The sequence below is a fragment of the Molothrus aeneus genome, chromosome 2 (assembly GCF_037042795.1).
Source record: "Molothrus aeneus isolate 106 chromosome 2, BPBGC_Maene_1.0, whole genome shotgun sequence".
Taxonomy (NCBI): domain Eukaryota; kingdom Metazoa; phylum Chordata; class Aves; order Passeriformes; family Icteridae; genus Molothrus; species Molothrus aeneus.
The window spans coordinates 1,533,725-1,547,437 of NC_089647.1; the positions used below are offsets into that span (position 1 = coordinate 1,533,725).

The following is a 13,713-nucleotide window of genomic DNA, read 5'->3' on the forward strand; positions in this document are numbered from 1 at the left end:
CCAAAGGAAGAGTTCTGTCTCCCCATGTTTTTTCCATTTGCAGATCTGTTACCCTACATGAAAATCTTGGGATGGATGGGAGTAAATGTGCTGTCCCCCCACACCTGGACAGGTGTGTCCAAGAGAAGGGAGCTCAGGGATGTTGAGACCTCAGTTCAAGGCACTGGGGGAGGCTGCAGAAAGTGAGGGATGAAAGGGAAGAAAACTTAACTGAAGTCAGGGATGCAGCAAAGAGACAATAAAAAATGCAGCCAGGAAAATGCTGACGTGCTTGCCATGCCAAGTGGTTTCCTACTCCAGGCATTCCCCAGGGGGATTGAGGATTACAGATCTGGCAGCAGGATCAGTGCAGCAAGTGAGCCTCTGCATTGCAGGTCATTTCAGCCAGAAAATGAAAGAGAGCACTGCAGTGATACCAGAAGGGAGAGGTGGGAAATCCCTCTGCTTGGTGGAGCAGCACAAGGAGGAGGGGGAGAGTGCGTCTGACAGGTACCTGTGCATCTCCTGGGATGCTGGCACTGCTGGGAAGAGCCTGGCCCCATCCTCTTGGCACCCTCCTTCCACAATTGCTGCACATTGAAGAGTTCCCCCCCCAGCCTTCTCCTCTCCAGGCTGGAAATGCAGAGAATCCTGGAATAGAATCAGAGGACAGGAGGAAATGGCCTCAAGTTGTGCCAGGGGAGGTTTAGGTTGGATAAGAGGGAAAAATTTTCACTGAAAGGATTTTCAGGCATTGGCACAGCCACCCAGAGCAGTGAGTCCCCATCCCTGGAGGGATTTAAAGCCATGTGGATGTGGCACTTGGGGACATGGGCCAGTGGTGGCCCTGGCAGTGCTGGAGGAATTACTGGACTCCATGATCTGAAAAGATTTTCCTGAATGATTCTCTGGCAGGGAGAAGCTCTGTGTTGGGCTGAGGGCTGTGCAGTGGCCATGAAGACTCAGGAATGGGGTTCCAGGATCAAGGCTTCAGACTGGACCTCCTTAAGGATCCAGGGAGTAAAACAACATTCTGCCATGGCCAGTGGCAGCTTTGTGTGTTGGAAGTGGCTTGTGGAGACTTTGAAATCACAGGTGTGGCCCACATCCCCAGGGAATGAGGCCTGAGGTGGTATCTGCCACATCCATCCACAGCCCAATCCCATTCCTCCTGCTCTCCCCACTTCAGGTTTTCTCCCTGCAATCCATTTTCCAGCCTGTCTCTGTGCTAAGCAGTGATTCTGAAAATTCCCTTTTGCTGTCTGCTGGATTTCCCAGCTAGTATCCAAAGGGAACAGGAGGCAGGCCCGTGGGAGATGCAGCTCTGGACATCAGGAATTGCTTCTCTCAGAGCTGTCACTGCCCCTTGCCAGCCTGGACCATGGCCAGGGATTAAATGGGCTTTACAGGAGGCTTTGGATTCTCTTCTGTCATTTCACCCAAATGTGTGAATACCCCTGGAGTGTTCTGGGTCGGGCAGGGATGGCTGTGAGGATCAGGAAATGGGGATAACCTCACTTTTGAGATGCTCTGTCTTCACTATGGAAGGAGAAGCTGTTCAGCCATGAGTGTCCAAGTTGAGCTCCACAAAGATCCCAGGACATTCTGAGCTGGAAGGGACCCCCAAGGATCATGGAGTGCAGCTCTTGGAGATTAACCCAGACCTTGGCATTACTAACACCATGTTCTTCTGGCAGCTAACAAACATCCACCCAAAACTCCCCTGGATGTGAGGTGAACATGGAATGGGCCCCATGAGGAGGAGCTGGGAGCTCATTTTTCCCCCACTGGCATCATTCCTGGATGAATCCCTGTGTCCTGTTTGCCAAGCATCACCTGAAGGTTTCTCCTTCCAAAAATCCAGTCTGTGCTATGCTGAAGGGCCACTTCTATTTCATAATTGCTTTTATTCCACTCCCAGATTTTCACCTTTTTTGATGGAGTGGTTTTGGGGTTGGATTTTTCTTTTTGAATGCAGATTGAAGAGTGAGTGCTGTGAGCTGTGCTTCAGCTCTGCTGTAATTAGTTTTGTCTACTGTAATTGCTTCTCCTTTTTCCATTGTTTAGTGAAAGACGAATGAATTTCCAGGTCTGGTTGCATTGGGAGTGCTGACAGCAGCTTTTTAAAATCCCACAGCACAGCTATTTGTCTTTTTTATTCAGCTGAATCCTGCAGAGTGGGACAAATTCGGCTTCTCCTCTGTGTCCTGGGCAAATTACTGCACTAATTAATTTCTCTAAGACTGGGGCCTCTTTGCTTAGCAAAGGGAAGGGATGGAGGGAGGGCACTGTCTGGAAAACAGCAACAACCCTGGATCAACTCCTGGAATAAACTTGCGTGAAGAGACATGAGAAGCTGATGGTTTTAAATAAGGTTTATAGGGTTAAAAAATGGATATTGTGTTATTAATCCCACTTCATAAGAACATCTTGGTTTCTGAGGAGGGAGCAGCTCTAATCCATCACCCTGTTCACGCTCCCAGGGTTTCCTGCTGCAGGTTTTGCTGTGGGATTTTAAAGAGAACTGGCATTTTTCTTGGGAATTCAATGGCAGAAGGTGTTGCTGCTCCTTAAAAACGAGGGGGGATGCTTTGTGTGACAGCAGGAGGAGGGAAAAAGAGGGGAATATGACCAAAGGACTTGAGGGGTTCTGAGAACATCACTGACAGGATGCCAGGAGAGAAGGACCCTGCAGAGGGAAGTTCCTTTGGGCAGAGAGGGGAAGCAGTGAGTGCTTGGACTTGCCAGGGATTTCTGTGGAAGGATCTGAGCACTCATGGGGTGCTTGGGACATCAGAGCTGAGGCTGAGCCAGGAATGAAAGTGGCAGGAGGGAAATCCAAAATGTAATGTTTTTCTAAAAAGGGTGGGCTTGGGTTTTTTTTTTTTTTTTTGCCATAGAAACAGATGGTAGTTTTATTTTTGTCCATTTTTTTTTTCTTCTTTCCAATCAGAAATTTCATTCCAAATATTAATCCAAATATTCAATTCAATGAATGTAAGTGATAATAAATACAGCACTCCCAATTCCCTCCTTGTTGAAGTTCCTGCAAATTATTCCCCAAGGACACTGTTGGAGTGGGATTGCTCTGGGATAACAAGGGAATCTCAGTGATCTGCCTAACAGTGGAGAAGTGCTGCTGCTGCTTTCAAAATTACCTGACCGAGCTAATCTGAGGGTGAGGAGACAATTTATTGGTTTGGAGTCCTAGCCAGACATAGATGGAGATAATTCTGGGATGTTAGTGGTATTATTCCTACAGAAAAGCAAGCTGGGTAAAGATTTTCAGGTTTTTATAAGCCCCTGCCAAACAACTGGGCTGCATTGCAGCTTCAGTGTTTAATTTAAGATGTGGATGGCTGAGATACCAAAAATCAGAGCTCTCTGGGTGGTGGTCACTGAATATTTCTGCTGAAACTGCTAATTTTCTAAAGCCAGCAGCCCCTCACACTGCTTTAAGCTTCCTCTCTAAAGCTATTTTTAACAGATAAAGGGGGAAAAAGGTGTTAAGTTTGCATCTCTGCTTTTGCATTCTGGTCAGGTGCCTTGTCACTCTTCATGGCTCTCCTGCAAGCTGGCATCCGAGGGTTCTGCTTAATGTCCTAGAAAATAACCTTGTGCTTGGACCAGCAGCCAGTTTATCACTGCTGCTCCCTGGCTCTGTGTCTGGGGTGGAGAGGGGACAGGGAAAAGCAGGGAGGGCATGGAGCTGGGTATTGCCAGGCTGCTCCTGGACCAGCAGCTCCCTCCCTGCTGCCACAGCACCTGGGCTCAGCTCGGCCAAGCAGTTCTGCTTCCCTTGTGCAAGCAGGGAGCTGAAATCTGGGATTGAGGGTCTGGGATTTGAGCCTTTCAGCCTCAGCCAGTTCCCTCAGTGGTACTTGCCTCCAGTGCTCTTCAGCTGTGTTGAAGGTGTCATCTTCCCACACGGGTGGCTCCATGGATTTCTCTGGCAGTGGGAAGCCATTCCCCCTTGTCCTATCCCTCCAGGCTCGAGTGTCATGTCAGCAGTTCCACCAGGAGGAGCAGGGGATGGCCTTTGTCACCAGCCTTGTCTCAGTGCACCTGTAAATCATCACAAAATGCGGTGCTGGGGCAAAACAGCCCCTCCTGCCCTCAGCCTGTGTCCTGGGGCTTGAAAACTGATTAAGAATCACTTGCTTAACTGCTGGCTCTCGGGTGACAGTGCCAGGGCAAGCTGCTCTCCTGAAATGCCCATTAAAGTTTCAATTTCCATCCCTCAGGCGGAGCCGTGGGGCCGGGTGTGAGCTGCTGGAGTGACCGCTGCCAGCAGCCACTGGCTTCATTCAATAGTAATGAGACAGGGGTTCCCAGCTAAGCAGCACACTGAGCATCCTTAGTCCATTTCCTGTTTTTAAAGGAAGTTTAAATTGTTTAATAACCTGCTTGAAGTCCTTCAAGTGAATCCAGGCAGCAAAGCAAAGTGCTGTTTAGGGGGCAGGTGCCCAAAGGAAGGTGTCAGAGTGATGGAGCTGTTTGGGAACAGCCTCTGAAACACTGCCAGCAATTTATCAGATGTGCTGGAGGTGACAGGCTGGGATTACAATCGAGTTGGCTGCTGGCTCAGACTGAGCTTCACTAACACCTTGCTGAGTGCTGCAATTCCTGGGTTGAATCCAGACCATGTCCAGTGCACAGCTTCTGTTTTGCCCATTTGCTGGTTGGTTTTCAAGCTCTGATGTGTCCTCAGAGGTGTGAATTCTCCTGGAGGGTCCCACACACCTTTCCAGAGCAGTTATTCATCCTTAACCTGGAGCTGAGCTGGTGCTGCCTGCATTTCAATCCCACTTTACCAGCTGCAGGGAAGGAGATGGGGTTGGGGCAGCTGAGAGCGGTCTCTGCCTGGACACCCTCTTCCATCCCTGTCCTGCAGGATCCTGCCACCTTCCCCTGCCTCCAGAAGGTTTGCTGGACTTATTCCTGGTGTTCTTGCCGAGCTAAGAACAGTAAATCCTGCTGGGTGTGAAATGTTTACAAAAGGCCTGGGAATGTGGCCCTGACTCCCAGCCCTGTTCCCTCCATCTCTCCCCACTCTGAAGGGCTGCTCCATGTGGGAAGGCAGAAAACATTTCTCAGGAAGATTTCCAGAGGTGCCAGGGAGTGGTGAGGAGCTCAGTGAGGGGTTTATAGCTTGGGCAGTAGCAGCTGCTCCAACTGCAGCAGTAAATTCTAATACAGCCTCTCCTGCAGTAAAACTCCTGCCTGAGTTAGACTTTACAAATGCTTTACAAGTGGTGCTTGCAATTCATCTTATTTCTGCTGGAATTACCTCCCAGGACCCATCTCCATTCATTTAATGCAAACGATCTCATCTTGTCCATCTCTACCCGGGGTTTCATTTTCCACTGCTACTCCTTGGGAAAATTCATGAGCTCTGCAGTGCCTCTGATGGTGATCTGGGAGGATTTCTGTTCTCCTGCTGGTTCCTGTACTGAAATGCAGGGATGTAGGTTGGGGTCCAGCTGTCCAAATCCTCCTGGAGCACCAGGAAATCATAAGGAACAGGAAGGGAGATTCCTGAAATCCTCAGGCATGTCCATAGAGGTGATGGGGCCTGGTGAGAGTGGAACCCAGCGTGTCACCCCAAGTCCTGCAGGTGGGACCACAGCAGGAATGGGCTGTGCTTCTGCCTGCACCAGTTTGTATTTTTGATGACCCCAAGGCTGTTCCCTGTCCTCCTGCAGAGCCAGCACAGTCCCTGTCAGGGTCTCCCTTATTTTGGGAGCAGCAGTGGCATCTGGGGACTCTCCCAGGCAGGGCACTCTCTCCCAGTGCCACCTTTTGTCACTGCCCACAGAAAGCAGAGGGTATCCCAAAGCCCAGCGTGCCATGGAGCTGGGAAAGCTGTCCTGGCCCTTTCCCTGCCAGGGCTGCCAGCCCCTCCTGCTGCCCTGAGCAGGAGCCAGCTTCCTGGGGAGCAGATGCTGGATTCATTGAGCCCCTGCAATGGCCCTCAGCTGCCATAAACCGTGCTGCTGGCTGGGCACTGAATGGAGCTGGGGGGAGGCAGGACAGCTCCTCATTCCCAAACCTGCTCCAAGCCACGTCCCCCACAGCCAGGAAACCTGGCACCACCTCCCAGCACCTGCCAGGTCCTCCCCATGGGCACAGGGGTCTGCCAAGTGCCACATCTGGGGTGACATCCTTCCTGTGTATCCCTGATTCTGCTCCTGCACAGTCCAAGAGGAGATCCAGGTGCTGCTGCCAGAGCGATGTGCCCAGAGCCAGGGAGGGTCATGGCTGGAGCAACCTCCAAGTTTTTTCCATCCCCTGCACATCCTTTGGGACAAAAGCAGCTCCTGTGCTCCACAAAGGAGTAGGGAATGGGGAACAGCAGGGGTGCAGTCCCCGAGGGTGGGGACCCAGAAACCTGAGTGTCCATCACTTACCGTGGGATTTATGGATAATCCCAGGCCTGCTGCAGATCCCAACCACTGCTGGGCCTGGGAAAGCACTGGGACCTGCTGGACCTCACCTGAGCTCTCTGTGGAGGGGGCTGCAGGTGTGTCACAGCTTTTTTGGGGTGTTCCCAGCCTCCATTTCAGCAGGGATGGAGCAGGGGGGAATCCACAGAATCAGGGAATGGCTCAGGATGGAAGGGACCTTTTAAAGGTCAGCTAATCCAAGCCTCCTGCAGTGAGCAGGGACATCTCCAACCAGCCCAGAATGCATTCCCAGCACCCAGGGTTCGCTCAGGCTGCTGGCTGATGCTCAGGGAGGAATCCCACCTTGCTATTTGGGGAAGGCACTGGATGTCCCTGGCTGTGAAGGCCACACTTGGAGCCCCCAGGCCTCATCTGGGGGACAGGGGACATTGCCTTGGTGCCAAGCACCAGCCAGGCCCTGCTTTGTGTCCAGCTCCAGCCCTGGGTGCTGACCCTGAAATGCTGACAGGACACAGAGTTTGTCCTTCACAGGCCGTGGAAAAGGGGACACACATCAAGGTCAGGCTTTTTGCTCGTGTTCTGCCTTTTGCTGTGTTTTTGTGATACAGAAATTCATTAGGTGAGACCCTCCTGGGTAAACTCAGCCTAAAAAACAGGTGATCTTGGGCAGATATTTTCTTCCCTAAAAGTATGGTGGAAAACAGCAGAATGGGGGGGTTTGTGCAGCTTGGCAGGGTCTTCCCTGAAAAATTACTTGAGACTCCAGTTCACAGGGCTCAAATCCCTGCACAGAGACATTCCCAGCTGCTGGACACCTCTCCAGAGGCTGATGTTTGTGGGACAGAGACTCTTGGGCTCAGGGGGAGCAGGGGGTGTGCCAGGATGGCTGGGCACACCAGGAGTGAGACAAAGGTGTCTGTGACAGAGGGGACACAATTCCTCACCACCACCGCCACCTGCCTTTGATGGGATGCTCCGCCATCCCTCCAGTTGTGGATCAACGAATCCCTGGGGATTCATTTATTCATTCTTATTCATTCAAGAGGCTTTTCCCAGCCTGGAAACCGTCTGCACTGACATCTAGTGGCTTTTCCCTGGCCCAGAGCAGAGTGGGATCCTCTGCTTTACTGCTCCTGCTGGGGGCATTTTCACAGCATCACTTGGGCTGGAAAAGGACCTTAAGATCACCAGATCCATCTGCAAACCACAATAATATCCATGATAAAATGCAGTTTAAATCTCTGCTTCCTAGAAGCTGTGCATCAACTCTGTCCATTACTGTTGTTTTTGTAATCCTCTACAATCCCATAAGCATTAAAAAACAATGTGTTGTGACAGGACACAGGGAATGGCTCCCACTGCCAGAGGGCAAGGCTAGGTGGGATTTTGGGCAGGAATTGTTCCCTGAGAGGGTGTCAGGCCCTGGTACAGGATGCCCAGAGCAGCTGTGGTTGCCCCTGGATCCCTGGCAGTGCCCAAGGCCAGGCTGGACACGGCTTGGAGCAATGGAAGGTGTCCCTGCCTATGGCAGGGGTGGAACAGGATCAGCCTTAAGGTCATTTCCCAACCAAGCCATGCTGTGATTCCTGGATAACAGCAGAGCACCCTCTGACAGCAACGCCTGGCAGAGCAGGTCTCCAGGTATAAGCCCGGGGTGAATTATCATATATCGGTTTTATTTCACACACTGCTGACTCTCGTGTCCGTTTCCACGGGATTTAGAACCCGTTTAACGCCGCTCTGGGCCGCACACTCAACTCAGTCCTCGCCAACATGGCGGCATGGCAAAGACTACATCTCCCATGGTGCCCCGCTCGCGCCCGCCGTGCCAGCGGCCAGCCAATGGGGCGCGGCGGAAGGCGGATATAGCGCCGCCCGCGGGGCCCGCTCCCTCCTTTCCGCCGGGCCCGGCTCATCATGGCGGTGCAGATCTCCAAGAAGCGCAAGGTGAGCGCGGCCGCACGGTTCCTCCGCGGCCGCGGGGCGCTGCCGCACCGCCCGCGGCGGCCCCAGCAGCCGGCGGGGCGGGAGCGCGGCGGGCGGCGGCGGCGGACGGGGGAGGATGGCGGCGGATGCGGCGCGGGGCCCGGCGGGGAACATGGCGGCGGGATGGAGCGGGCGCTTCCCCATGGCCGCGCGCGGAGGTGCGGAGCGGCGCCGGGAGCCGGGAATTGCGGGGTTTTCGCTTTGCTTTCCAGCGGGGAGGGTTTGCGGCTGGTGGCTGCCCCGGGAGGGCACCGGGCGCTGCCTGTCCTGGGGAGCGAGGGAGGTTTGGGCTGTCAGGAGTCCCGGCAGCAGCATCCCGTGGGGCTGGGAAAAAGGGATGGGACCCCGGTAATTATTTCCCTTAAATTGCTCCCGAATTCCAGCATGAGCAGTGGCTGTGGGTCAGGCAGTGCTTGGTCTAGGCTCCTGCTAGGAGTGGGTTATTCCTGAGAAAGTCAGGGGAGGGGGTTCCATTTTTCCCCACTGCTGCACCCTGAGTGGGGCAGAGCACGGTGCTGGTAAAGTCAAGGTTGTGGGTTCAGTTCCTGGGCTGTTCCTGTAAAAGCTGGACTTGGTATTCCTTGTGGATCCCTTCCAACTGAGAGTATTCAGTGGTTTCTCTCAGAGGAAGGGAAAGTTGTCAGGAAAGACACTCGGAATTTGGGTGAATTGCACTCAAGCTCAGGACGTGACAAGACCTTGACTTTGTCCGTTTGTGTTTTAGTTTGTCGCTGATGGCATCTTCAAAGCAGAGCTGAACGAGTTCCTGACTCGGGAGCTGGCTGAAGATGGATACTCCGGAGTGGAAGTCAGGGTCACTCCCACCAGGACTGAGATTATCATCCTTGCCACCAGGTAACTCAGCCTTCCTGAGCTGGGATGCTCTGAAAGCTCTCTGGGATGGCTCCAGTCTCACTCCTGGGGACAGTTTTCTCACTTGTCCTGTGCTTATTTTCCCTCAGAACTCAGAATGTCCTGGGAGAGAAGGGACGCCGGATCCGGGAGCTGACGGCTGTGGTGCAGAAGAGGTTTGGATTCCCCGAGGGAAGTGTGGAGGTAAAACTGCCTCAGGAACTGGGTGGTGCAGAGGGGTTTGTGGTGGCAGCTGAAAGGTGGTTTCAGGATGACTTGGGCCTTCTGTTACTTGGCCTTAAAAATGCTCCTGCACTGAAATACAAAATAAATTACAAAGAAACTGCTCTGCTGCAGAAGGATCTTTGACAAACAGAATGTAAAGTGACAAACCAGTTATTTTTGATCCTCAGTGTTGGGGGTGTTTTCCCAGGGGAAGGTTGGGCTAGGGCCCTTTAAAGGGTCCATGCAACCCAAAGGATTCTGTAGTTCTATTCCATGAAATCTTGCTCTGAAACAGATCAGGGAAGGAGGGGGAATGTGTGTGCTGGGATGTTGCACATTTATTCCATCTTGGCCAATGCTGCTGGATCATGTTAGACAGGGAAGGAAATGTAGGACAAAGCTGCTGCCTGTAAATGTGGAAGGGTTAACGGGACTGAAGGTAGGGAGTAGAGTAGAATGAAACTCCTGTGTCCTGCTAAAGTAAAAGTTAAATTTACTGTGAGGGTGGTGAGGAACTGCCACAGGGTGCCCAGAGAAGCTGTGGCTGCCCCTGGATCCCTGGAATTGTTCAAGGCCAGGTTGGAGCAACCCGGTCTAGTGGAAAGATCCCTGCCCTTGGCAGGGGCGGGAGTGGATGGACCTTCCAAGGCACAGCAGGCTGTGGTTGTGTGACTGGCTTGGCAAGGAGCCCTGTTGTGAGTGTGCCTCTCTCCCTGCAGCTCTACGCTGAGAAGGTGGCCACGAGGGGTCTGTGCGCCATCGCCCAGGCCGAGTCCCTGCGCTACAAACTCCTGGGGGGGCTGGCTGTGCGCAGGTGAGTACAGCAGCCTGCCCTGGGGGACGTGGGGCACTCCAGGACTGTCCCCAAAAAACAACTCTCTGCAGTTTGAGGATTTAACCTGGTAAAGCTGCACTGAAACTTCAGTTCACAGTTACTTCTGGAGCGTTCTGTCTGGTTGCAGGTTGTCTGTGGGGTATGAAGCTGCATGTGTTCCTTTGGGAATAAATGGGTGGAGGAATGAGGCAAGCAGCATTTCAGGCCTTGTGGCTGTGCTGTGGCTCAGGAGGCAGTGGCCCTGCTCTCATCCCCTCGGTGATGAGGCGATGACGAGTCAGAAGCGGGTGGCTCTGGTGGCAGTGCCCTCGCGGTGTCACGTTCTGTGGCGCCGCGTGAGGTCCTCCAGCAGCAGCCTCCTGTCACCAGTGAATGATCTAGAGGCATTTGTCTGAGAAGGGATGGGAGCTGCACTGCTGACACATGAAACTGAGGTTGGAATTGTGGTAAAATTCCTACAGGGAGCCCTGTGGGTCTGGCAGAGCTGGCTCATGGCTTGGCTGTCCTCTCCCTGCAGAGCCTGCTACGGTGTCCTCCGCTTCATCATGGAGAGCGGGGCCAAGGGCTGTGAGGTCGTTGTGTCCGGCAAGCTGAGAGGTCAGAGGGCCAAATCCATGAAGTTTGTGGATGGCTTAATGATCCACAGTGGGGACCCAGTGAATTACTACGTGGACACAGCCGTGCGTCACGTCCTACTCCGGCAGGGTGAGTGCCTGATCCCTTTGCAGCTTTGGCAGGTTCCTTCTCTTGAGCTGCAGAGACAAAAAAATCTCAGCTCCTGGCATCCTGTTCCTGTAGGTTGGAGATTTCCCACTGGCATCCTTGGGTTGAAACTCACATGGTTTTAATGCACCTCTCATCTCACAGTAGTCTAGTTGTGCTGCTCTGAATGGTTCAGACTCTGAACCAGAAAATTCTGTTTTCTTGAGCTCTTGCCACTGAACTCTCACTGTGGGATTTGAACATTACATCTAAAGTAGAAGTCATTTGGGAATGGGAAGCCAAGGGGCCTTCAGCAGCCACTGTGGTCATACCATGTATCCACTTCTCTGCTGGAGGGGTTTGAATGTTTCCCATTAGAAATGTGGCTGTTGATTCTGCAGATGGTCTCACTTGTGTCCTGGGGCCTCTGTGGCTGGTGATAACTTCCAGATGAGGTGCCTGTTGCCTGGCTTTAAGAGCCCTTGGCATTCTAGTTTTCCTGGCTCCTCAGGATGGGCAGAGAGAACAGGGGTGCTGCAGGTGTCAGACAGTCTTCCCAGCTAAACCTGCTTCCACTTGTTCTGCCTCCTGGTAAAACACAAATGATTTGTGTGTCTTAACTGGCTTTGGGTTAATCAGTTGCAGAGCTCCTGGTGCAGGGATACCAACCCAGCCAGAGCTGTTCTCCACCTTCCCTTCGGTGATGATATGATGACGAGTCAGAAGGGACATCCCTGTGTCATTGCAGCCTGCTCTGTGCCACGTTCTGTGGTGCTGTGCTGAGGCTGCCTTGGCCAGGGTGTCCTGCTCATTGGATGATTTAGAGGCATTTGTCTGAGAAGGGATATTAAAAAAAAAAAGTGGAATTTCCTAGAAAAATTAGCTGAGGAAGAGGACAGGGCTTAAAACGAGACTTGGAATGAGTTAAGAACTGCAGTCAGCCAAGGCAGTGAGTTGAATAACTTTGGATATCCAACTTTAACTTGCCTGGATTTACAACACTGATATCAAGTCACAGTAATTAGATTTTTAAGCTGTAGCATGTGTGTGTTACAGTGTTGATAGCAGATCTTCTTTGTGGAGAGAGATATTTTGTAACCTTGGTGCTATTCTCTTGATCTATTTTGTGTCTCCCTTGGCCTGTCACTCTCTGCAGGAGTACTGGGAATCAAAGTAAAGATTATGTTGCCTTGGGACCCCAGTGGAAAGATTGGCCCCAAAAAGCCTCTGCCAGACCACGTCAGCATCGTGGAACCCAAAGAAGAGATTCTGCCCACCACCCCCATTTCAGAGCAGAAAGGTGGCAAACCAGAACAGCCAGCCATGCCTCAGCCAGTGCCCACTGCCTGAAGGGTAAGTGCCTGGGAGCAGTGGAGGGAGGTGTGCTGAGGATCCATGTAGAAGAGGTTTCAGGCCACCAAAACCACAAAGCTGGGATTTTGGGAAGACAAGCTGCTATGTTGTGCCCAGCACAGAGACCAGAGTTGGGCTTGACCCTTGCGCTGGGTGAAGGGGACAGGGTTCAAGGCATGTGTCAGTGCAGCTCAGAACACTCCTCTGGAGAGGAGATGATGGATCTGTTCACATGCCTTGTTCCATGTTGTGTTATACAAGCATGGATTTGGGGGCCTTGGATTATTACAGTTGGAGAGACTTGGGTTGGGTGCCTTGGATGTATTGGTGTTGTATCAGTGTGCAGTTGGCAGCACAGAGTATATATTCCTCATATATCCATAGAATATATTCCTCATATATCCATCCTGTCCTGCCCCGGGATCCAGTTTGGGATAGTCTTAGAAGCCATGTGAGAACAATTTGTAGGCTGCTCTTGCAAGGAAGTTACTACAGTTTGAAGTCTTACCAAGGAGTCTGGCAAGATCTGCCTCGGTGGAAAAAATGGGAATCATTGGCCAAAATTCAGGAAATGAGAAATGCAGTTTAATTGGAAAACTTGGTTTGTTCTTTGTTTGGGATAGGATGGTGGTTATGGAAAAGAGTTTGCCCCCAGCTCACTGAGTGTTTTGTTTCTCGTTGTAGGGTTTGTAACATCTGCAACCAGAAGCTTGTCTGTCCTGAAAACATCTCTTAATAAAATCACAAAAGGCAGTGTTTGTGAAGGTGCTTTTTCTTTTTTTTTTTCTTTTTATTTTCTCAAGATGTACTCCAGGAAGACCTTGCTCCCACCTTTGGTGTGGAAGGAATTCTGTTGCTGTGTTCCCCTTCTGGAGTGACCTTCACCAGATCCTGATCCAAAGAAAGTGGGAATAAAGCACTGATACCTGTGATAGATAGAGCTGGGGCAGCAATCCCGTGTTCAGAGGGGTCATGAGTAATACACACTCCGTGGAGTACTGGTTGCTGTTCCCTCCATCCAAGTACCTTATCCAGTGCTTCCAGAAGGGGGAGCTTTTCTGGCAGTATCCAGGCCAGTGCAGCTCCTGTCAGGGTCAGGTACCTTTGGGTGTGGATTTGTGGGGGTGAGAGCAAAAGTGACACTCAGGATTTCAAACCTTCTGTCCTGACCTGCAAAGTGGGAGTATCTGGTGGAAGTTTGGTGCAGGAATGGGAAGAGAGGCACAATCATAGGAGATAATGTATGTGCAGGATCAAGGAGTTTGGATTTTGAGGAATTCAAAGCCTGTTTGTTGTTTAGGACCAGCTTTCACATCCACATTTCTGTTTTGAGGAGGTTGCTCTGCAGGAATTAGGCAGTCAGGTTAGGAACTG

At 51.9% G+C, this 13,713-nt stretch overlaps 1 protein-coding gene and 2 non-coding genes across 3 annotated transcripts; all 3 read left to right on the plus strand.

Moving 5' to 3' along the window:
- The first annotated feature begins 8,246 nt into the window (after positions 1 to 8,246).
- RPS3 (ribosomal protein S3) lies at positions 8,247 to 13,092 on the plus strand. The gene is made up of 7 exons (XM_066571855.1): positions 8,247 to 8,333; positions 9,097 to 9,227; positions 9,335 to 9,428; positions 10,169 to 10,263; positions 10,802 to 10,989; positions 12,143 to 12,339; positions 13,024 to 13,092. The coding sequence occupies exons 1-6, from the start codon at positions 8,304 to 8,306 to the stop codon at positions 12,334 to 12,336; spliced, it is 732 nt and encodes a 243-aa protein (XP_066427952.1). The 5' UTR covers positions 8,247 to 8,303; the 3' UTR covers positions 12,337 to 12,339; positions 13,024 to 13,092.
- Positions 10,538 to 10,684, plus strand: LOC136553847 (small nucleolar RNA SNORD15). Its single transcript, XR_010783247.1, has one exon. It is a non-coding gene; the product is annotated as a small nucleolar RNA SNORD15 (small nucleolar RNA).
- LOC136553846 (small nucleolar RNA SNORD15) lies at positions 11,682 to 11,829 on the plus strand. The gene has a single exon (XR_010783246.1). It is a non-coding gene; the product is annotated as a small nucleolar RNA SNORD15 (small nucleolar RNA).
- Positions 13,093 to 13,713: the final 621 nt, after the last annotated feature.